The following is a 25,389-nucleotide window of genomic DNA, read 5'->3' on the forward strand; positions in this document are numbered from 1 at the left end:
GCTGCCTAGTAATAACAGTAATTAGCCAGCGCATTAAAGGGACAAACAAAACTTTTACAATGTGCATCCTAGCGGAAAGAAACTTGTTTAATTGATAAAAAAAAATATGAGGTGTAATAGGGAGGAAATCACAAAAAAAGCCAATATTTCCTGGGAGTAGTCGCTTGACATTTTGTCAATGCTGGTAATTTTCTAGTTCTGTTATTAGCTGGCAACCAGTTCACGGTGTACCCTGCCTCCTGCCCATTGTTAGCTGGGATAGACTGCAGCACCCATGTGAATCTCACAGCCCATATGGAAAATACAGTGTGGCAAATGAGTATTTAGTCAACCACCAATTGTGCAAGTTCTCCTACTTGAAAAGATTAGAGTGGCCTGTAATTGTCAACATGGGTAAACCTCAACTACGAGAGACAAAATGTGGAAAAAAAAAACAGAAAATCACATTGTTTGATTTTTAAAGAATTCATTTCCAAATTAGAGTGGAAAACAAGTATTTGGTTACCTACGTACAAGCAAGATTTCTGGCTGTCAAAGAGGTCTAACTACTTCTAACGAGGTCTAATGAGGCTCCACTCGTTACCTGTATTAATGGCACCTGTTTTAACTCATTATCGGTATAAAAGACACCTGTCCACAACATCAGTCAGTCACACTCCAAACTCCACTCTAGCCAAGACCAAAAAGCTGTCAAAGGAAACCAGAGACAAAATTGTAGACCTGAACCAGGCTGGGAAGACTGAATCTGCAATAGGTAAAACGCTTGGTGTAAAGAAATCAACTGTGGGAGCAATTATTAGAAAATGGAAGACATACAAGACCACTGATAATCTCCCTCGATCTGGGGCTCCATGCAAGATCTCACCCCGTGGCGTCAAAATGATAACAAGAACGGTGAGCTAAAAATCCCAGAACCACACGGGGGGACCTAGCGAATGACATACAGAGAGCTGGGATCACAGTAACAAAGGCTACTATCAGTAACACAATGCGCCGTTAGGGACTCAAATCCTGCACTGCCAGACGTGTCCCCCTGCTGAAGCAAGTACACGTCCAGGCCCGTCTGCGGTTCGCTAGAGAGCATTTGGATGATCCAGAAGAGGACTGGGAGAATGTGTTATGGTCAGATGAAACCAAAATAGAACTTTTTGGTAGAAACACAGGTTCTCGTGTTTGGAGGAGAAAGAATATTGTATTGCATCCAAAGAACACCATACCCACTGTGAAGCATGGGGGTGGAAACATAATGCTTTGGGGCTGTTTTTCTGCAAAGGGACCAGGACGACTGATCTGTGTAAAGAAAAGAATGAATGGGGCCATGTATCGAGAAATTTTGAGTGAAAATCCCCTTCCATCAGCAAGGGCATTGAAGATGAGACGTGGCTGGGTCTTTCAGCATGACAATGATCCCAAACACACAGCCAGGTCAACAAAGTAGTGGCTTCGTAAGAAGCATTTCAAGGTCCTGGAGTGGCCTAGTCAGTCTCCAGATCTCAACCCCATAGAAAATCTGTGGAGGGAGTTGAAAGTCTGTGTTGCCCCACAACAGCCCCAAAACATCACTGCTCAAGAGGGGATCTTCATGGAGGAATGGGCAAAAATACCAGCAAAAGTGTGTGAAAAGCTTGTGAAGAGTTACAGAAAACGTTTGGCCTCCGTTATTGCCAACAAAGGGTACATAACAAAGTATTGAGATGAACTTTTGGTATTGAACAAATAATTATTTTCCACCACGATTTGCAAATAAATTCTTTAAAAATCAAACAATGTGATTTTCTGTTTTTTTTTTTTTTTCACATTCTGTCTCTCATGGTCGAGGTTTACCCATGTTGACAATTACAGGCCTCTCTAATATTTTCAAGTGGGAGAACTTGCACAATTAGTGGTTGACTAAATACTTATTTGCCCCACTGTATATATGGCGGAAAACACTCAGGTGACTTGAAGTTCCGCTCTGAGACCCCCAATTTGGCAAAATTTAAAAATTGTCCGATATGCATGTGTGATACATCATTGAAAAGCTTAAAATTTTTCGGGGGGAAGAATTTTTTTGAACAGGAGGGCTTTTTTTTTTTTTTGTAAATGTTTTTTAAACAGCAAAACCCTATCTGGAGGTGAGAGCATGCGAGAGCAGAATTGCAGACGCCATGAATTTAATGAGATATTATTGCGTACTTACCTTAGTTTCGATCCAAAAACTCCATGTAGCATGTATCACTGAATGTCAAGACCCAGCTGTGAATGGCCACAGCTGGATTTTGTGGGGATTTTATGAGTGAACCATGGTAATATAACAAGGGACGCGATGCAGAAATCGCAGACATCAAGGAGTAGTCGAGATTTTGTTTTTCATATATTTACCCTTTTAAAGTTTTTTTCCCCAATTTTCTTTCTTTGGATCGATTATTTATCATCTAAAATATCGGAGAAAATGAGACAGTAACAAAAAAAATACAATTAAGCGAGAGCTATGAGGTAGATATCCGTGACTTTTTTACAGACACAATTTTTTTCATTGTGACGTCATTTGTTTAAAAGTTTAAAATATGCGAGTGAATAATTTTTTTAGTCGTTTTTTTTTTTTTTTTTTTTAAACAAAATATTAGACATCAAATAATGATTCTAAGCTAAAAATGACACACATTTATAATAATAAATATAATTAATTACCTTCGTTTTATGGCTGGGTTGAAACAAAAGTGGTTGCGCGATGTCTGTAAACGGGGGTTTCCAGGGTAAAATAGACAAAAATAGTTCGGGGGTTTAATGTGCCATGAATCTGCTATGGCAGCATATAGACATATTGTTCTATCAAACACAACAGTTGTTTTGGCTTAAAATACAGCAGTTTCTTTGAATGAGGAGTGCAAGAGCAGAAACTGCTTTTTGAGTCTTGTCTGTGTTTTCCGCCATATATTGTATAACATTTATAAAGTTCATATATGTTTTACATGAAACTTGTATCTAAAGCATGTGAAACTCAAACCACATGTCTGATCCTAAGTAAATTTGTACAATATTGTATAATTTGGGAACATATGACAGGTTTTGCACAGGCAATATCCTTATCCTCAGGAATCTTTCGCAGGGGTTTTCAGTTAATTTGTTGATTCAGATGATTAGGTTAGTAGCTTCTTTAGAGTACCTTTTCATGATATGCTAATATTTTGAGATAGGGATTTTTGTTTTTTCTTGACTTTTTTTGCCAAAATCATCAATATTAAAACAATAAAATGCTTGAACTACTTCAGTTGTGTGTAATGAATCTAAAATATATGAAAGTCTAATGTTTATCAGTGCATTACAGAAAATAATGAACTTTATCACAATATGCAAATTTTTTGAGAAGGACCAGTAAAGTATATATATATAAATCACAATCTCCCTGCAAAATATATACACTTTACATCCAGAAAACATATACTGTATGAAACATCGATGGAAAATATAATTTGCCACAGTGTCCTTATTTACCACATACATAATTTTTTTATTTGTTTTTACTCAAATCCTTTAACTACTGTATTTTGTATGAAAAGTGCAAAAGTGGCCACTTTCAAGAGGAAATAATAGTATGAGACTTATAAAGATTTACTTCTGGAATTGATGTGTTTTTTTTTTCTTTTCTATTTTCTTTTCCATATGGGTAAGGTACATGAAATTATAAAACGTGCTGTCTTCTTTTGAGAAGGCTTTTAGGTGCGCCTTATAGGGTGGAAATTACGGTACCTGGAGCAAGTCTTTCACATGAAGGTCATTTATGCTAGGTGTTGTCTGTCCCTTTAACTTAACAGGGCAAATGTTGGTAATTGGGAAAAAAGTCAATACAGACAGAAACAGCCACACTTCCACAGCAGCAGGTGACTGAGAAAGAATCAATAGTAGACACATTGAGTGGTTGGCTTAACTGTGCTGATTGGCAAACACAAACCATAGTGTTTATGCGGATGCTGAGTGGTGAGTGAGCATTAAAAGAAGCCTGCTCCATTCATTGATGAATTAGTCATTAAGTGCCTCACCTCACGTCTGGAAGCGGAATTCACTCAGCGATTAGAATTAATCATAGTGGAAGAAGCGGCAGGAGGTGGACACACTGGAGCGCACGCATCTAGAGAAATTAAGCGGACAGATGTTAACATTCTGTGAGCAAATATTAAACAAAAGATCTTCATTTTTTTTTTTGTCTGGATGACTTTATTCAAAAAATACAGCACAAAAATACACACAAAAAATGGATAATTGGATTTCATACAGAGTGCAAAACTCAAAAAGAGATCATACAATATTAGTACGCTGTTTTAAAAAAACCTAGTTAATATTGTTAATATTAGTTGTCATGAAACGTCTGAGCGTATAGAGGGACAGTAACGAGACTACCCACTAAGACCTCAATATTTTGTCAGCAGGTGAAATTGGAATTCTACATAGGGCCACATTCACACTCTTACACCATATGTCACTCATACAATTGGGTTTTAGACACTTTGACAAAACACAGCCACATCTTCTTAACTTCAAATTATAACAACATTTTTGAAAGTCAACGCAAAAATGACTGTTTAAGACAGTTAATCAGTTATTGAACTTGTATGCACCGAGTGGGCACGAGAAATGCTACACTTAGATGGACTGATAGCATGTTGTGAACAACAGCAGCCATTGAGGATGATGTTAGCACACATATGCCACCACAGTGGTGTGGATGTGCTAAAAGTGGGACAAGGCACAACAGAAGCCAGCAGTCATGGCTGTGCTAAAGGGGAAGGTTATAAAAGGAACAGACTAAGGCTCTGGAGCATAACATAAACAATTTGCCCACTCCAACTTCCCTAAAAAACAGCCACTTTTCAAATCTGGCATTAATATTATTGCATATGTAAGTTTGACATAGTAGCAACCCAAGTGGATATGAAGCCGGCTGTAATCTTATCACGTGCCTTCCAAGGGTGTGCAAAAAAAAAATAAAAAATCTATTCACGCTACAGAAACCATGATGGGTTTCATATTGAGCGTGGAAAGAAGGTTAATCAAGACCCTGGCTCTTTGGAATGCAACTGCACATAAGGAGGATTACATGTGCTTCACCACAGAGGGGGGTGGCTGCTACTGCAACAGATGATAAATGAACACTTGTCCGTTAATACACCTAGTGTGTGCGATTCTGGCCGAAGGGGTTATTGGCCATCAACCAGATTCAGAGCTAATTGCTCAGTCAACCTGACTGTCCAGCTGCCCCCTCTCTGAAGGCTCTGGAGGAGGTAAATGTGTCCAAGAGTGGGGGTGAAGACAGCCTTGATTGTTTTTTAAGCTTGTTCCAGACGCGGTAATCCAGCCAATCACAAAGCGAGGACCCTCAACCCCCATTCAAGACGAGCCAATTACGGCGTTTCCCGTCCAGGATGGGTCTTTTCAAACTGTTGGAACTAAAACGGAATAGTTGTAATGTCCCCAAATCTCATTTTGTCTCACGTTTTATGAAACGTTAGCCAGGAACTAGTGAAGATGCATTTTATATAAAAAAAAAAAAACAATCCAACCCATAGGATTTTGTCGGCAGTAAAAGAAAACGAATGCACTATACATTTGACAAACTCAGAAATAAAGCCCATTTACACACATTTACAGTACAGTTGAACCCAAAAATATTCATAAGCACATTTGTATTTTTCTTAATGTTGGTTCTTCATATAGGAAATGACACAAATATTAGCCAAAAAACTGCTGTATGATGGAGAAATTATACTTTTCGATAGAACAAAATTATTTCATCAAGTGTGAGGCAATTTGCAAATTCCAAACCCTTTACAAAAAGGGGAAAACAACATAAATGCCAATAGCCACGTGAATGATCAACAAACAAAATGACAAAATGAAACCCTAACAAATACAGAAAAAAAACTTGCAACTGAAATACTTCAATCTGTAGCATTTCGGTAGATACCACCTTGTGACCATTGCGTCCTTAAAAATTTTCAAAAGTCCTCATCCAAGACATTGTTGGATGACATTAGCCGCTAACGTTATCCAGTCAACTATAAGTGTATGCTTAGTGCTATTGTAAGGCTACAATGTAAGTGTGATCCAATAAGCTCACACTTAACAGCTAACGTTAGCTACTAGCTTTAGCTATCGCTAACTCGCTTAGCACTTCACTAGCTTTAGCGGATAACGTCATACAGCGATCTCTACAGGTTGAGAAAGCCTAAGGCAGAGATGGTCACAAAGCGCTATCTACCCCAAGTGTATCTGCCGGTATACAGTCAGTCTGCTAACATTGTAAGTCTACTTTTGCTGTTGTCATTTTGAGTTCATGTTGCATTTTTTTTTCTTTTGTAAGGCGTTTGTAATTTGCAAATTGCTATTAGCGATCATTGTATAACATTAGCCGCTAACGTTATCCAGCCAGACATAAGTGTGTGCTTAGCGCTTCTGTAGGCTACAACGGAAGTGTGATCCCATAATCTCACACTTAGCAGCAAACGTTAGCAGCTAACTTTAGCGGTTAACATCATAAAGCGATCTCTACTGGTTGACTACTTCAGAAAAGCCAAGGCAGAGATGGTCACAAAGCACTATCTACCCAAAGAGTATCTACCGGTATACAGTAAGTCTGCTTCCATTGCAAGTCTACTTCTGTTGTGGTCATTTTGCATTCACGTTGCAGTTTTTTTTTTATTTTATAAAGCGTTTGAAATTTGCAAATTGACATTAGCGATCATTGTATAACATTAGCCGCTAACGTTATCCAGTCAGACATTAGTGTGTGCTTAGTGCTAAGGGAGACTACAACAGAAGTGTGATCCCATTAGCTCACACTTAGCAGCTAACATTAGCCGCTAAAGCTAGCGTCATACAGCGATTTCTACTGGTTGACTACTTCTGCTTTGGTCATTTGTGTTCATGTTGCAGTTTTTTTCCCCTTTGTATAGCGTTTGAAATTTGCTAATTTCCTGAATGCCATTTGTCACTTCCATGCCATTCCCAGCTACAAATTGAGCCAAGTATGAATCCTGTTAGGCTGAACTGTTCATTTAACCACACAGATACGTATTTCTATCCGCACACACACATTCGTACAGCTGTATCAGTTCTGAACATACAGTATCTTTAAATCAAGGGCCCAACTATTCCTTGAAAAAAAAATCAATTATGTACAATAAATTTCTATAATGACCACTCTGCTACAGTTCATGTTTCAGCAAGAAAGTCCAGGAAGTAAAATTCATAAATGGTTCTAAATTGTGACTGATAAAAAATTGTCTGTGCTCTGGTGTGAACCTCCGGTATATAATTCAATTCTCTTCTCAGCACCACAGCAGTCAGATCTTCATTGGAGGAGTAAGTTCTCATTTGTATGGAAGAGCCGAGTCAGGCAAGCGGTGGCTTTTGACCCACTCCCTTCATCTCTTCCCTCCTCACTGTTGTACAGTCCCTTTGCGAAAGGAGGCCACATTAAACAATTGATCCGTCCCTGTTCTGGGCAGGGATCATGACGGGGATGGCCCCCATGCGACTGAGGTTGGGCCCTGCCATCCTAGGAGCGGTCGGCGGTGGCCTAGGGGTGTGGCTCGGAGGTCTGTCTTCTTCTGACGAGGGGATCTTGTCATATTGGGGCTTCAGGGCGTACTCGTGCAGGTTGGAGGGCGACATGGAGCCCAGAGAGGAGCGCTGGCTGCCCACGGTAAAGCTGCGCGCTGTCGAAACGCGACTCTTGGGAGGCGGCACGTCCTCTCTGAGGAAACAAGACAATATGGCACATTTACAACAAAGAAAAAAATTCCATTCCAGTGACGTGAATGTAAATCGATGCCATTGACGGCCATGGACGTCCAAATTTCCCTATTCATTTTCAATGAAAAAAAAAAAAACAATGTCCCCAAATCAACAGGAAATGACCAGATATCAATAGGTCGTGTCCCCCAAATATCCCCAATTCCATTGACGCATATGGAAGTCGATGCCATTGACGGCCATGGACGTCCAAATTTCCCCATTCATTTTTAATGACAAAAAAAAAAAAAAAAAAAAACTGTCCCAAAATCAACAGGATGTCCAAATTTCACATTAATTTCCAATGGCATTTACTTTGGTTAAAGCCATTGACGGCCATGCATGTCAATTCCATTGATGCCAATGTACTTGGATTCCATTGACGCATATGTAAGTCGATGCCATTGACGGCCATGGATGTCCAAATTTCCCATTCATTTATCAACAGTAACTGTCCCCCATAATGTCACTAAATCAACAGGAAGTGACCTGATATGGTCCCCGAAATGTCCCCAAATCAACCTGGGCGGGGCCAAGATCTGTATCTCCCCATATCAAAGCCCCATAATAATTTCTCCAGAAATTGCAGTCTTTTAGTTTTGTAAGTGTTTGCATTTAGTTTTAATGATTTGGGTGGATACACTGCCCTCTGGTGGCAACGGTGAATATGACATAACTCATTTAACATGGCTGAATCCAGCTGCTCCCCGTTAAGACCAATATAAAGGAGGTTTTTGTTTGAGCTAATGTTCTTTATGCATTTGTAATTTAGAGTTGTATTTAGTTTTTTGTGTGAATATGTGTTTGAACAACTTGTTAAGAGCTTTGAAAAAGTTAGCATTTTAAAACATTTAAGCTAGCGGACTTTTGCTATGCAAGTTAGCCAACAGTTTTTTTTGTTGTTGTACTTAGAGCCTCATTTATTTATATTTCATACCATTTGAGTCTAAGATCAGGTATTTTAGTTTTAAATGCATTTACTGCTCTTGTGAAATGTTAAGTGCAATTCTACATAGTTTAAAGAAACACTCAGATATTTTATTTTGTATTTGTATTTAATGCTCTTTCTAAAAAAAAAAAAAAGTTAGTGAGCCAAAATAAATATTAGTGCAGGCATTAACACTTGTTTCTTTCATTTACATCTCCTAAAATTTATTCTGCAAAGCATTAAATATTTTTACTGTCGACAGCTCCTCAAAATCAAATCATGGGGCTCAGGTGCAAACCCAAGTTATTCTGACAGCCTTGCATCTACAGATTAATAAAAGTGTTTTAGTACTGGGAACGCTAATTACAAAATCTAGTTGTGATGAAAGTTGTGACATTTGAATTTTCAAAACAGAATAATTAAAAATTCAGTTCGTAATCACTACAAACATCAGATCATTTTTTTTTAAAGTAAATGAACATTTTATTTTTTTGTGGGGTCAAATATTCACTCATTTTAGCTCCAAGTCATCCCTGGGTCTTGAAGAACACTAGTATTCCTGGAGTGAAGATTCCAAAAAAGACCAACGGTTTGAAAAAAATGTTGATCCTCAACTGACATTTGGAATGAATTTAGAAATGGCATCATCTACGGTCCACAAAATCATCAAAAAGATCTACAGTAGAGAAACCTCTGCATCTAGTCACTTCATCAAAACACTACCATGCAATCTGAAAGGCATATACAGTATCAACAAAACACACACAAACTTATTTAGGCCAAAGTTTATATCAAGATTGAATGGCGCAAAGCTGAAAAGTGTGCTGCTAAGACGAGTCCACATTTCAAATTGTTTTTGGAAATCATTGACCTTAATCCAAAGAGAAAACGGACTGTTATCGGAGCAAAGTTCAAAAGCTAATATCTGTGACGTTACATAGGCGTTTTTTTTTGTTTTTTTTTAAACTGTGTAACACTAAGTTCGCAACTAAACTCACTAACTGCTCTATATCATACCCCTAGCCGACCTATCTTCCCTTTTGATTTGATTTACATTTTACACAACCCCACAACTTCATTGGACTTGAAATAGTTTGTACTTGGGAATTTAATGTATTTTGCAAATAACAACAAAAAACAAATAAAAAAATGCCAAATCACATTACCAAAAATTTTTTAAAAAACGACAAATCACATAACGAAAAAACAATTCAGAAAACACAACAAATAATAAATAATAGATTAAAAAAAAAACACAATGACAAATCCAAAGTTGAAGATATATGGATGGATTTATTAATTCACGTCTTTTAATACTCATTTTCATATACCACACCAGAAGCGGAATAACTTCCTAGTTTATCAGTACCTACGCTTAACGGTAGATTTGTCCAATCAGCGATGAGTATACTTTTTGACTGGTACCCACCTCTTCCTGTTGCTTAATGTAATTTCATTTTTGGATTTGTTGCTCCATTTTTTTATTTGTCGTTGTGTTTAAAAAAAAAATTTTTTTTTTTTTTTTTGGTCATGTGATTTGTCGTTGTGTATTTTTTTTTTTTTTTTTTTGTTATGTGATTTGCTGTTTTGTTATGTGATTTGCTTTTTTTTTTGTTTTGTTGTTTTTTGTTTTTTTTGTTACGTGATGTGCCATTGTGTTTCTTGATTTGCCGTTGTGTACTTCAGGGCCACCGTACTTCTGAGCCATAAATGCAAAACTGCCAAATGATCCAGACCATTCATATCCTCAAAAATAATAACAACAAATAAAAGGTAATACCATATTTTTCGCACTATAAGGCGTGCCTGACTATAAGCCGCCACCCACCAAATTTGACATGAAAACGGCATTTGTTCAAAGATAACCCACCGGACTATAAGCCGCAGCTGTCCATACTGTATTATGGGTTATTTACACCAAAACATATTAATCGGTAACACTTTATTTGACAGTGGCATCATAAGACTGTCATAAGACCAAATGAACCACCATGAAGCTTTGAACCTACAAAGCTTCATTGCTTCAAGAAGGTTTATTTGGCCATCGCTGTTCTCTTGGGGGAGACAGTCAACCTCTGCTCCCACCTGCTGTTGTCCAACATGCTTGCAAGCATGCATTGCAGCGCTATATATGTAAATACAAAATTCATGTTATGTGCTAATTATTTCTTCAAGTACTGTTCTAGTTGTTCCATTAATTGCTAGTTATGGAATTTGGTAACACTTTATTTGACAGTAGCGCCATAAGACATACGTCATAAGACGATCACAATTATGACATGACACTACCATGAGCATTAATGAATGCTTATGACAGACATCATTTTGTGTCATCCAGCAAATTATCTCACTTTTGAATGGATATAAAAGATCCGAGCTTAACATAAATGGAGTTAGTGACATAATTTGCCGGATGACACATAATGGCATCTGTCATAAGCATACATTAAAGTGCGTACGACAGGAGAAAAAAAAGTCTTAAATAGGATTATTATGTGAATTAGAATCATATTTTGAGACGATTCGACTATACAATTATTTAGCAAAGCGCAGATGACGAGAAATTAGTCTTTTAATCTGCCGGTTAGCCACGCCTACCATTATAGGGCTCTAGCGTCCCCAACAGGTGGATGACGTCAGCAGGGTCGCGATTTCATCTGATTTAGTATGCAGCCCATTGAAGGAGAATTATTCACAACGAGGAAAACGCGACGAAGAGAGCCACAAAATGTCATTGTTTCAGTCTCTCTACTCCAAAATTTTTACAGAATATTCTTTTTATCCAAGTATTTTCCCCAATAGCTAAATAAATGACATGGTCATGACAAATAACAGTCTTGTGCTAAATGGAATATGAAATAATAAAAATGCACTTATTCAAGACGACATGGCAAAATTACTCCATAATGGTCAAAACTGTCGACTTCACCTTTACTGTCGCACCTTCCGAACGATATTGTGTGCCACCTAAATCGGGTTTATGTCATTTCTCTTCCGTGCAGCTAATGTGTATAAGAAGAGCTTTTTACATTCCCATCTGTGATCAAACGTAAGTAGCCCTTTATTTAAAGAGAGTTTGTAGTGTTTACTTTGTAATTGCTGTATTCGCAGTTATTTTTAAGCACAAAGTTGCAATTTCTGATCGGGTGGAAAATTTGACAGAACACCGGGCACGTGAACAGGGAAACAAGCCGAGTATAGTGCTCTCCCGGCGGGGGTATGTGCAGCAAGCCGCTGGTCGTCGGCCGAGGGGACAAGGAGCATGTCAGCCACAAAATGCAAGCCACCTACATATTAAAATGATCCCAGTATTTGACATAATACAAAACACCATGTTTTCTCACTTCCTCGTAAGTCCCATGGTCCCACAGTAGTAGGTCTTGTTTTGGCCAAAATCCACCGGTAAATGGGAACCTTTTGAAACCCCAAAAAGGCGCAGACCCCTCTCCCTCGTACAGCAAGATTTTTCTGCAGCAGTTTGGCTGGCGTGATGCGAAAAATAAACGTATTAATCCGCAAAATCAGCGGAATCCTTAGTCATTATCATTCAACAGTACGGCTGTATAGTGAAGAGGACTCCTTCCTCCATACATGTCACAGCGCCCTCTTTCTCAACTCGAGACTGTTGCCGGAAGTCAGTCATTTTCATGCTGCGGGATTCAAAAAACTAAATAAATAGAGTAGTGCTGCAACGATTAATCGATTAACTTACAGAAAAATATTCGAATTAAATTTTGCTGCTTTGAGTATTCGTTTAATTAAAGTGGCATTCCAATGGTTTGTTTTGAAAGTGTTTGCATTTAGTTTTATTGATTCGGGTGGGTACACTGCCCTCTAGTTTGCCTCATTTCACGTGACTGAATCCAGCTGCTCCTTGTTAAGACCAACATAAGCTAAGTTTTTGTCTTAGCTAATGTTTTTTTAATGCATTCGTAAAGTAGTTTATGGGTATATTTAGCCGTTTTTTGTGAGAATATGTGTGAACTATTTGTTAAGAGCATTGTAAAAAAAAAAAAAAAAAAGTTAACGTTTTATAGCATTTAAGATAGCGTCCTGTTGCTATGTAAGCTAGCTAAATGTTCTTTTGTTGTACATAGATCCTCTTTTTTTTTTTTTTAAATATCGTTTGAGGCTGAGGTCAGGCATTTTAATTTTTTATGTTCCTTATCCGATTACTCGATTATTCGAACTAACTAGTTCATCGATTAATCGACTACTAAAATAATCGATAGCTGCAGCCCTAAAATATAGCGATTATTTCCACACACATCCAAGCGGTCCATTTCATTCAGGAGCATAAAATATTGCGTGTATTATGAAATAAACATGCTTTTTCGTGTCACAGGCACTTCGATACCCATGATAGTGTCATGTCATAATTATGACGGTCTTATGGCAGTTTTATAACACCACTGTCAAATAAAGTGTTACCTATTAACCCAAATAAATCAACAAATAAGCCGCACGGGACTATAAGCCGCAGGATTCAATATGAGGGAAAAAGGTAGCGGCTTATAGTCCAAAAATTACGGTACCTGTACTTCAAAATGTATATAAAATCAAATATGCATGTACTATCACTTTAAATTGTTTAAAATAAACAAGATAGGGAGGAAACATTCATTTTTTTAAATCTTCATTTTCCACAAAGACAATCAAGTAAATGTAATCAAATGGTCATTCCCAAACAGCCCATCAGTCCTCAAATGAAAATTAATTTGACATTGCTGCCATTAGTTTAGGTCTGCTTTCATAATAAGGACAACAGTGAACACTTAAGAAGATGGGTCATTTCAAGAGCACCACGCTTTGACTCATTAAAGACCGAGAACAAATCATTGATTAAATATTTAGTTGATGAGTAGGTTTGGACGGAGGCAACGTCTGTACTGCTGCAAAAGCCCTGTGGAGTATGAGGCAAGTGAGCAAAAAACAGCCATGCCCTCTCCTCCCTCTGCAGCCACATTAACAGCTAATAAGCAGCATTAATCCAGTTAAATGCTCCACCAAACAGAGCCGGAGGGGCTGGAGCTTGTGTTGTCCATTGCATCATGGGGTGGTTTTTCACCAAATGTGCGCCTGTGTGTTCTAGACAGGACCAGCGGTCTAATCCTCTTTGTCCTACAGTGTGAGCAGTGTCACATTGTGGTCTTACAGATTCGGTCGGCAGCAGAGTGATAGTAAGCCCGTTAGTTGCAAAGAGCCCCAGGGCCGGATGGAGAAGTGGATGGTGGTGGGGGGGGAGTGTTGGTGGGGCCGGTAGCAGACATGACACAGGATCCACAGAGCAAACAAAGCTTTCAAACTGATTACCACAGCTGTTTATTTGAGGAGTGGTTAAAAAAAAAAAAAAAAAAAAACGCTGATGGAGAAAAACAACATTTTCATGGTGGGTGGAAGCGCGTATATGTGTTTGTGTGTAGGTGTGTTTGCGTAGACTTTGATGTGTGTCTCAGTGTTGAGAAGAATCATTAGAAGCTGGTAAAAACTGCAATCCAACCTGAGAAATGTGCGCCTGCTTCCGATGGAGAGAAATTACTAGTCACACGTAGTATGACAAATGGTGCTTGTCATGTTGGTTTGCAATTTATGTCACTTTATATCTCATATGTTATTACATTTGACTTTGTTCCATTATTTACTCGCCATTCGTTCATGTTCCCTTGTCGTTTTCACACCACCATTTGCAGCGGAAACGTTTGCAACTTTAATGTTATACCAGACTGACGACATTCCATTTCTTTTAATCACTGAGATTTATTATTACGTGGCAGATATTATGCATTTAATTTTTTTTTTGCATTTATTTTTGCTGCACATCTGCAGTTTTATAAACTAGAGATAGTGTTTTTTCTATTGTATTTTTTCTTTGTTTGTTTAAACTGGTGGTTTTAAAGAAAACATTAAACTACAGAGTAGTTAAAAGTTTATCAAACATAAAATAAACCAACGTAAAATTAACACCACTGAATGACTAAATACTCTGCCACTCGCAAACAATCTGTGATCTGTGATCTAGATGTCTCATAGGAATCTAACAAATCAAGCATGTATTTTGGTCCAAGGCCATTAAGTGTTTTGTAGACGAGCAGTAGTATTTTATAGTCTATCCTTTGACTCACTGGAAGCCAGTGTAGCGATTTCAAAACCGGTGTAACGTGGTCCAGCTTCTTTGTATTTGTGAGGACTCTGGCAGCAGCATTCTGTACTAGCTGCAGCTTCCTGACTGGTTTTTTTTCAAGACCCGTAAATATACCGTTGCAATAGTCCAATCTGCTGAAAATGAATGCATGAATAGGTTTTTCCATGTCTTGTTGAGTCAGAAGCCCCTTAATTCTGGTTATATTTCTTAGGTGGTAATAAGCAGATTTAGTGACGGACTTTAGATGGCTATCAAATTTTAGGTCTGAGTCAATAATTACGCCAAGGTTTCTGACTTGATTTGTAGCTGTAAGTGACATTGTGCTAAGGTGCCTGCTTATCTTTGACCTTTCCTTTTTTGGCCCAAAAATGATCACTTCTGTCTTCGCCACATTTAACTGGAGAAAATTCTGGCACATCCATTCATTGATTTGATGGCAGCCAGTGAGCTGATGTAGACACTATTCAGATGGAAATTTTGGGAGCAACCGGTTGGTTCCTTTTGGGTTTTTAAACAGTGACAGAATATGCAGTATCAATTCGTGCTGGGAGGATATCGATAACCTTTTGGACTACAAAGTGTCCACATATACTGTATCACCTTTTCGATATATTGTCACATCCCTACTGCTAATATGCAAAAATTCCCGTTTTTTTCAACAGTGGTCAACAGCAAATTTCAAGAATGCATTCATGCAGGAGGACACCATTTGAAGGGCATAGTTTTTAAAAGATAATTCCATAACTGTTTCTTAAATGGAATGTTTTAAGGTGTCAATGACTAAGAATAAAATACTTTTCTTCTATCACTTTCGGTTTTACTGGACTGTTGACAAATTGATCACAGAGATCAACCTCAATTATTTTTCAATCTTCCATTTTAAATCCGCCCAGTCCTACTATCTACACCATTGTATACTGTACATCACTCTAAACTTATCAGTGAACCAAATCCCACATGTAAGTGAGTATACCTTATCTCATTGCAGATTTCCTTCTCATACTTCTTCCTGTGGCGGGCACGGCAACAGCAGAACAGAATGATAGCAATAATGATGAGGATCAGCAGTACAGCAATTATGGCTCCTGCGATGATGCCAGCAGTGTTGGGGGCTGAGCACAAGAGAAAACGTCCAACGGTTTGATTAAGAAAATGGAAATATGTTCTTTGTGGCGCATCGTTATCGTCAATCAAGCGATTAATATAATATATAAAACTTTGAATACTTAAAAGTCAGAACAAAACTGTAAAATTCACAGCAAATCTAATCGAACTTCCCTCTGCTAACACATTTAGCTTACGGTAAGTCATACTTCTTTCCTAAAAACGTTTTGTTTTACAAATCATTTAATGTAATATTTCAATGACAAAATTTAACTGTAAATAAACCTTCTGAACAACAATAAGTTCCTTTTCAGATGTGTAAAAAGTTACAGTATATTGAGCTTGTTGGTATGAAAGTCTTAACTCTAATGGTACCGTAATTTGGTTTATGGAATATTTGGGGTTGAATTTAATTTGCCCAGACACCAAGAACAAACATGATACGCCACATTATAGTAATAACAACAACAAGGAGGCATCTGTTAATGTAATTTTAACAGTTTTTCAGGGAACTACAGCCAAAACAACACAACATAACTTGCGGACCAAACTCGATTTTAGTCCAAATCACAATCAAATCCATTAAACTTTATTGTCAGTATTACATCTATTACTGTTAGGAAAATTTCCATCAACTTTGGAACTAGTAGGCATATCTCAACAACCTTCAGTGTGGGGAAAACAAAAACATACGTCACACATGAATACATAACATGACCCAGCCAAACAATGGGGAAAAAAAGTGCAACAGTTTAGAAAATACAGTAAAAGATTAGTCAGATTGGTTATATTATTACTGCTTTTGTACAAAACAGTGTTGTTTTCGTCAACGGTGACTATAACGAAAATATTTAGTCAATAAAAGATTTTTTCATGACAATGATGATGACGAGACGATAACGACATACAAACGTGTCTTGGGGGCTAAAACATAACAACACGAATGCCAGTTTTCGTCTGACGAGAAGAGAGCGATGCAAAAATGTGCCATGGTTTCTGTCACATGTTCAAAATGTGTGACATTTTATGTGTTCGCTAGCCTGCATTATAGCAGTGTTTGGTTGTGTCACTCATCAGTGTCCTTTCCAGTCTCCCTGTCGCTTGTTTTGAGACACGTACGGTAAAATTTGTTTCCTTATCTTACCAAGAGAGAATATGCAATGTTGCTTTCGACAAAGGTCTGTGCCGAGTGATCATCACACACGAAATGGAACTTCAGTGTTAGCATAGCATTCACGTTCACGTTAGCATTGGGCTAATGCTAACGGCGAACATCTTCTCAAACCAGTACTTCTCAAATAGTGGGGCGCACCCTCCCCATTGGGGTGCAGACCGATGCCGAGAGTGGCGCATGTGAATTCGGGAAACATAATTTTTTGCAGTACTAGACTACAGTGTAATTGCACATCCACTAATAGGTGGCAGTGACGATCTCAATTTCAGAGTGTGCGCCGTATTTTTGAACCAAAAAAGAGAACACAACAAAGAGCACTGGAGCTATGAAGAGCTACGATGAGGTAATATGACGAAGCGTATGTAGTGTTTGGCTTTGACTTTTAATACAGTGGGAGTCGAGGACGTTTTTGCTTGATTAATTTTTGTTTTTTTTTTTCGGTCAAAACTATGTTAAAAAAGTCATACTTTATCATAAGTTCATCTATATTACTTTTTTTCTTCAATAAAGGACACAATGTTATGCAGAGGTGTACCGTATTTGTCGGACTATAAGTCGCAGTTTTTTTTCATAGTTTGGTTGGGGGTGCGGCTTATACTCTGGAGCGACTTATGTGTGAAATTATTAACACATTATTATATCATTTCACATGTTATTTTGGTGCTTTGGAGTGGCACTGATGGTTTGGTAAACTGGTTAGCATGTTCTTTATGCTAAAGTTATCAGAATAACTCTTAAGTTATGTTACATTAAAATAATGTCCACTTATTCAGCATGTTGTTCTCTATTGTTTTTTTTTTTTAACGGTGCGACTTTTCTCAGGTGTGACTTATAGTCCGAAAAATACGGTACTTATAATAATAATTTATAGTCAAATGATTCTAATTACAGTGGCGGCAGAGAGTTGGGGGGTGCGAAATGTTTACCTTTTCCTAGGGGGGCATAACAGAAAATATTTGAGAAGCACTGCCTTAAACTCTCAAATTTTTTTTCCACATACAATTCGTGGCATCCAGGTGGGTGTAATTAATTGAAAATGATGTACTGTTTTCCTGCTGAGTTTGTATTATCATCAAGTTGGTGATAGATTTGTAGATGCTACAATATGTGCTCATCTGTCAATATTAATTCGAAATAGTTGGAAACCTTTATTTTTGGAGTTAACCTTTTAAATTTTTCAAATGAAAATATTCAGTAAACGTCGACTAAAACCAGACGAAGACAAACATTTTGAAATGACTATGACTAAGACGAATAAGTATTATCGTCCTAAAGACTAAGACGAAAATTTACAAGGTCTGCCAAAAACAGCAGGTACAAAAAAATATCTGCAGCCATAAAAACGATTTTGCAAGTCAACACTGCTATTCTGCTCTATGTATTGTTAACCTTCATTTTACAGGAGACGGATGACAACAAATAAATTCAATCATCTGAATACTTTACTTACGAGGTGTGACATTGAAATGGAGTATACATTCTTCTGACCCGACCCGGTTGGAAACTCTGCAGCGGTATGTGCCAGATGCGCTGGCAGATGCGTTCCTCACATTAATGGAACCTGCCACTGGGTCTGTAGTAAGGACAAATGATATACTATTACAGACAAGAAGCTAAATGGTGTAAATGCAGTTTCTTTTGGTGGGATGGCGTTAGCATTACCCAGCACAGCTGACGCAGGGAGTACATTTCCGTTACTGATCTTCTCCCAGCTGTACTGCATGGGTTTGGTGCCTTCATGAGATGTACACCTTAGAACAATGTCTTTGCCCTCTTGTGTGGGTCCTTCAGCATAGCACCTGGGCTTGGATGGCTTCACTGTGGGGAAAAGAGAGCGTTGTAAACATTAATGAATAAAACTTGTATGTTAGCTACCTTGTGTGTGCCTGAATTCTTAAGTTGATTTGTTCGCTCAGTCAAAGCAGCAGTCATCAGCATAATGAGAGTAGTAATCTGAGTAATTGATACAGCTGCTGTCATTACAGGAGATGTCACTCAGGATAATGGTGATGAAGAAAGGAGCCGTGTGACATTGGACACACAAACACACGTGTGCCTACACTTGAGTTTAGGATCGAGGCACAGCTTTTCCATCTTAAAGCAGTATGTGTGCAAACACCCCACGGTCAGTCGATGTGTTGGCAGGAGATGAGATGGGAGAATTCAAAAACAAACACCGCTCCCAAATTAAAAGCAGACCAACTCTAGTGAAACCCAGACACACTGTCAGCTAGCCATTGGGGGTGGGTACGCAAAGTGAGAAACGGCCCATACGGGCCATGATCCAAGCCTGTGCAGTATTCTGACAGGACTGACATCATGGTGTGGTAATGGGTTCAGCAAAAGCATGAAATGGGTCTCTCCAGATGAGAACCAGGTGTCAAGTGGAAGGGAGGAGCCTCGCTGCCAGGATTAACAGTAGACTGACAGCGCTTGAGTGCTCATAGTAATATTCTAAACACACATTGGATCAGGACAGAGAGAAATAAATAAGCTAGCGCTGATGGACAGATGGGAGGGTGATGGGGGCCAAGGCTGAGCTATTCCTATCTGACTGCTCTTCCTGCTGTTGGGTTGTACCTACACACACATGTAGCCGACACACGGTAAATGTCAGAGAGTGATGACATTCAGAACGCATCTTTTAAAGGGTGAAAGTGGATGCGTCAAAGGGTTGTAACACACATCATCTCAAATTTGGAACGCGGTCCAGAAGAGAAGATTTATTTGTTTGAAAGATGAGGTTGTAAGAAAAGGTGAGGGAGGCTGCGGGGCCACGGAGGGATAAAGACTATAGCCATGCCGCTAATCTGGCGCTGTAAAGTGAATAAAGAACTGGGATTTATGTGTTGCTCAACACTACTTCAAAGGGCTATTGTCGAATTGAAAATATTATACTTAGAGCAAAAGCCAGGTATGTCAGTCATCGTTGACTCCGAAATGTTGGGTTTAACGACGCAACTGGAAACTGTTCACAGCAATTCTCTTTTTGATTTTTCCAAATTGACATTATTCTTTGGAGCAAATTTATTGAAAATAAACTCTTAAGGATTCACTATCTCGGCTTCTAACTTTGCGGAAACACCGACTGGCAAAAATCGTAGCCTCAAATGTCTTGAAAATAATGTCACAAGCTCCGCACACCTATTTTTGGGCAGTTTCAACCTGTCTTCTTTGTACCTCTCAAGCTCCATTAAATCGGATGGAGAGTGTCGGTGGACAGCCATTTTCGTCTCTTTCCACAGAGGTTCAATTGGATTGGAATTTGGCTGAGCCACTCAAGGACATTCACCAAGCCATTCCTTTGATATCTTGGCTGTGTGCCTCCAGCAACAAGATGAACTGTCGCCCTAGTCTGAGGTCAAGAGCACTCTCAAACAGGTTTACATCCAGTATGACCGTGTACAGTGCTGCATTTATATTTCCCCCCATTCTGACTGGTATCCCAGTTCCTGCTGCTGAAAAACATCCTTAGCTGCATCATGCTGTGGGAGTGTTTTGCTTCACTGTCATGACGGCTGGGAGATAAATGGTACATGTTTTCACCAAACAAGACATCTGGCATTCACCCATATGGGTACATTTTTGGTTCATGAGATCAGAGAATTTTGTTACTCATGGTCGGAGTCTTTCGGGTGCCTTTGGGCAAACTGCAAATGGGCTATGTACCTTTTACTAGGAGTGGCCTCTGTCTGACCACTAAAATGTTGGCCTGATTGGAAGATTGCAGTAGAGATGGTTTTCCTTCTGGGATGTACTTCAATTTTTATAAACACTGACGCTCAGACAGAAAGACAATTGTGTTGTTGGTCACCTCCCTGAGTAAAGCAGTTTCCGACCCAATAAATCAGTTTGGATTGAGGACCAGCTCCAGGAAACTGATAGAAAAACAAAATGCTCATTAGGAATTTTAGACCAGTCCCCCCACCCCCTACTCACATACATACAGTGGGGCAAACAAGTATGTAGTCAGCCATCAACTGTGAAAGGTCTCCCACTTAAAAAGATGAGAGAGGCCTATAATTTTAATCATAGGTATATCTCAACTATGAGACACCGAATGAGGGGAAAAAATCCAGAAAACCACTTTGTTTGATTTTGAGAGAAATTATTTGCACATCATGGTGGTAAATAAGTATTTGGTCAAGAACAAAAGTTCATCTCAATATTTTGTAATATTCCCCCTGTTGGCAATGACAGAGGTCAAAATATTATCTGTAAGTCTTCACAAGGTTTTCACACACTGATGCTGGTATTTTGGTCCATTCCTCCATGCAGATCTCCTCGAGAGCAGTGATGTTTTGGGGCCGTGTCGTTGGGCAACACAAACTTTCAACTACCTCCAAAGATTTTCTATGGGGTTGAGATCTGGAGATTGACTAGGCCTCTCCAGGAACTTGAAATGCTTTTTACAAAGCCAATCCTTTGTTTCCCAGGCAGTGTGTTTGGGATCACTGTGGTGCTGGAAGACCCAGCCACGTTTCATCTTCAATGCCCTTGCTGACGGAAGGAGGTTTTCACTCAAAATCTTACGATACCTGGCCCCATTTATCCTTTCCTTTACACAGATTGGGCGTCCAGGTCCCTTTGCAGGAAAACAGCCCCAAAGCATTATGTTTCCACCCCCATGCTTCACAGTGGGTATGGTGTTCTTTGGATGCAATACAATATTCATTCTCCTCCAAACACGAGAACCTGTGTTTCTACCAAAAAGTTCTATTTTGGTTTCATCTGACCATAACACATTCTCCCAGTCCTCTTCTGGATCATCCAAATGCTAAAGAATGATGTTTCCACCCCCTCGCTTCACAGTAGATATGGTGTTCTTTGGATGCATTCTTTCTCATCCAAGCACAAGAAGTTGCGTTTCTACCAAAAAGTTACATTTTTGGTTTCATCTAACCATAGGGGATTTTCCCACTCCTCTTCAGGATCATCCAGATGCTCTCTAGCAAACTTCAGATGGGCCTGGACGTATACTGACTTAGGCAGGGGGACACGTCTGGCACTGCAGGATTTCAGTCCTTGGTGTATTACTGATAGTAGCCTTTGTTACTTTGGTCCCAGCTCTCTGCAGGTCATTCATGAGGTCGACCCATGTGGTCTGGGAATTTTGCTCACTGTTCTTGTGATCATTCTGACCCAACAGGGTGAGATCCTGCATAGAGCCCCAGATCAAGGGAGATTAACAGTGGTTTTGTATATATTCAATTTTCTAATAACTTCTTCCAGTTTATTTCTTCACACAAAGCTGCTTACCTATTGCAGATTCAGTCTTCCCAGCCGGTGCAGGTCTACAACTTTGTTTCAAGTCTCCTTTGACAGCTCTTTGGTCTTGGCCATAGTGGAGTTTGGAGTGTGACTGTTTGAGGTTGTAGGCAGGTGTGTTTTATACTGAGAATGAGTTCAAACACGTGCCATTAATACAGGTAATGAGTGGAGAGGCAACAGGAGCCCTTTTAAAGAAGCTACAGCTCTGTGAGAGCCACAAATCTTGCTGGTTTGTAGATGACCAAATACTTAATTTCCACCATTACTTGCAGATAAATTCTTTAAAAATCTGACAGTGATTTTCTGGATTTTTTGGTCTCATTCTGTCTCTCATAGTTGAGGTATACCTATGATGACAATTACAGGCCTCTCTCATCTTTTTAAGTGAGAGAACTTGCACAATTGGTGGCTGACTAAATACTTTTTTACCCCACAGAATGTGCCTTTAGACAACCTTCTCTGTTTACAAATAATCCTGAAGACGATCATTAAAAACAGAATGAATCCGAGCTAGACTGTGAGCCTTATTGAAAAGGCTGTGAATACTTTTGTACATGTGACTTCGTATATGATGAGTTCTTTCTAGAATTTGAAAGGTTAGGGGGAATCATTTTGGAAGAAACACTATCAATTTGTGATGTGACCTAAAATTCGGTGCCAAAAACTATCGGCCGAAAATAGCCAAAAATGCATTATCGGTTTTCAGTTTTGAAGACCGAATGTTTACCACCAAATAGTGTGAAGAGCGTTAGTCCTCTTGTGAAGACGCAATCAACCACGGTGAGAAGCAACACGCTGGCTGACGCTGGCTTGCTAACACAACTGGCTCACACCCAACATGTCTGTGGTTTGGATGTATTTTGATGTATCAAAGAAATATATAAATTATCAAATGAAAGAAAATAAAATACATTTGCTTGATCGTTGATAGACGCTCGTTCTGAAGTTGACTTCCATTGATACCCTGTGTCACATGGAATACAGTGCATTTGAGCCCGTGCGTGAGTAGATTGGAGTTTAATCAAGCGAACAATATACAAAGTAGTTTTAAATGCACATATATGCATTTGCTTTGCTTTACTACAATACATTTATGGCACGACCACTTCCTCTTTTTGTCGCATTTTTCCCCTTCTACTTCCACACCCCCTCTGCCAGTTACTGTTTAATCCGGCTGGGAGCTACTTCGCTCGGCTTCCGCTAGAACTCTGCCCACTCGCCTAGCTCTTGATCGATTCCACTGGCCAAAGGTACATCGAGATCTCATTTTGCTTAGCAATTGGAGGCGTGAGACCCATTTTACGAGTGTTCCAAGCAAGTGCATTTATGAAGATTTCATCAGCCGTGACATGCGTGTATCCGTCCACTGAACAGTATGCTATGATGACGCCAACATCTCAGCTATAGGACACATTCAGAGTTTGCCACAAAACACTCACTGCTGCTGGGAACGCACCCTTCTAGGGGGTTTCAGAATCGGCACCTTTCAAAATAAATTTCATGAGACTCCAGGGTTGGAGAACCAATCCCAAAGGGCATTAATCGGAAAATAATAAAATAAAAAAATATATATCTATATATTTTTAAATTAAGTGTATACACGTGCATTTTTCGGCCAAGATCTTCCAATATTCGTTTTTTTGTTTCGGCCAAGAATTTTTCTTTCGGTACATCCCTACTGTCAATACTTTGCAATGGAAGCAATGGAGAGCATGTAGAGATGGAGTTATTAGAGAAAACAAACAAGTTGCTGACATGCATTTTTGAGCTGCAGGTGAGTAGTCCCTTCCTCTCAACTTCAATGTCCTGCTACAAGCTAAAGAGAACACAATGGATGCTACCTCCTGTAACGTAATACAACACATTACACAGTGTGCTCGCTTGTTGTCAGCGTGCATGTATTCCTGAACATAGCAGTGTACGTGGCAGGGCAAAGCAACACCTGGTCGGCTGCATATATTAGCACAGACATGTTTGTGTTCCTGGCAGCATCCACACTGTGACAAGATCAAGCTAAAGGTAAAATGCAGAGCAGGCAGCAAGGTGTCCTCTCTTCTCCTTGTCATTGCGTCTTGGCTGAGAACATTCCTGGCCCTGGGGTCACTTGCTAGCAACCTGTCAGAGATGTAGCCTCCAGCTATTTCCCCGCTCGTGCTCTGTCACACACACTATAGCTTTGAGATGTCAGCATATTAACCAAGATCAGAGCTGGGTCACATATTTGTTAGCTGATGGGATTTTCTGCCACAGTTTCTTGCTAAATCCAAGGGCATCAGAACAAGCAGCTGGCGAACAGAAGTAGCAATGCCGTTTCTTTAATACAAAACAATGAATAATGATCAGTGTGCAAGATATCGTAAGTACAGTACAAAGTTAAGGGATTGTGGTATTGTTTCCCTCTGAGGGTGGAATTAAAAAGCAGCATGGCATGGAGGAGAAAGGATTTCTTTAGTCTGAGTATAGCAGGACAGTGACAGCAGCCTGTCGCTGAAACTGTTCCTCTGCCTGCCCAAATATTGCATTGTTGCCTTTAGGAGAAACATTTTAAGGCCAAGTTTTTGTATCAAATACCATCTGCTTGAAGTTAAAATAAATGAATATCTGCCCCTCAAGAACTATTTTAACTATGTTTCTTTCCTAGTTTGAAAAACTAACATACTGGAAAGTAGTTTACAGCTTCAGGGATGAAAAACACTCATCAAAAACACAAAATGTCTACTTTTTTTTTTCAATAGTTCTGAGGTGAGCAGTAGCTTTCCATAATACTTTAGCTTGAGTAATTCGGGTTGAACCAGTGTGGGCAGTGAAGTCATATTTGGGTGGAAAAGTGGCAGCCATTTTTGGAAGCTTCCTATTGAGAAAGCGAAGATAACATAGCAACGATGAGGGCACAATGCAGAGGTTATCTGAGTAGAGCGGCACATGTTGATTGTTCCCATACAAAAAAAAAAACAGAAGCGGTTTCGGGAAGCATTTCACTCTTGACATTTGTTTAGAGGA

The 25,389-nt window shown here is 39.1% G+C and overlaps 1 protein-coding gene across 1 annotated transcript in view; it reads right to left on the bottom strand.

The window, feature by feature from the left end:
- Positions 1 to 4,162: 4,162 nt before the first annotated feature.
- cxadr (CXADR Ig-like cell adhesion molecule) overlaps positions 4,163 to 25,389 on the bottom strand; it is a 94,921-nt gene continuing 73,694 nt past the window's right edge. Inside the window, exons 4-7 of the mRNA XM_057820221.1 lie at positions 18,781 to 18,936; positions 18,569 to 18,691; positions 15,814 to 15,952; positions 4,163 to 7,732 (exon numbers count right to left, since the gene is read on the bottom strand). Of these exons, the coding sequence (XP_057676204.1) occupies positions 7,453 to 7,732; positions 15,814 to 15,952; positions 18,569 to 18,691; positions 18,781 to 18,936 (698 nt within the window). The 3' untranslated portion in view covers positions 4,163 to 7,452. The remainder of the gene's footprint in view (positions 7,733 to 15,813; positions 15,953 to 18,568; positions 18,692 to 18,780; positions 18,937 to 25,389) is intronic.

This window comes from Corythoichthys intestinalis, chromosome 18 (genome assembly GCF_030265065.1).
Source record: "Corythoichthys intestinalis isolate RoL2023-P3 chromosome 18, ASM3026506v1, whole genome shotgun sequence".
In the NCBI taxonomy this organism is placed as follows: domain Eukaryota; kingdom Metazoa; phylum Chordata; class Actinopteri; order Syngnathiformes; family Syngnathidae; genus Corythoichthys; species Corythoichthys intestinalis.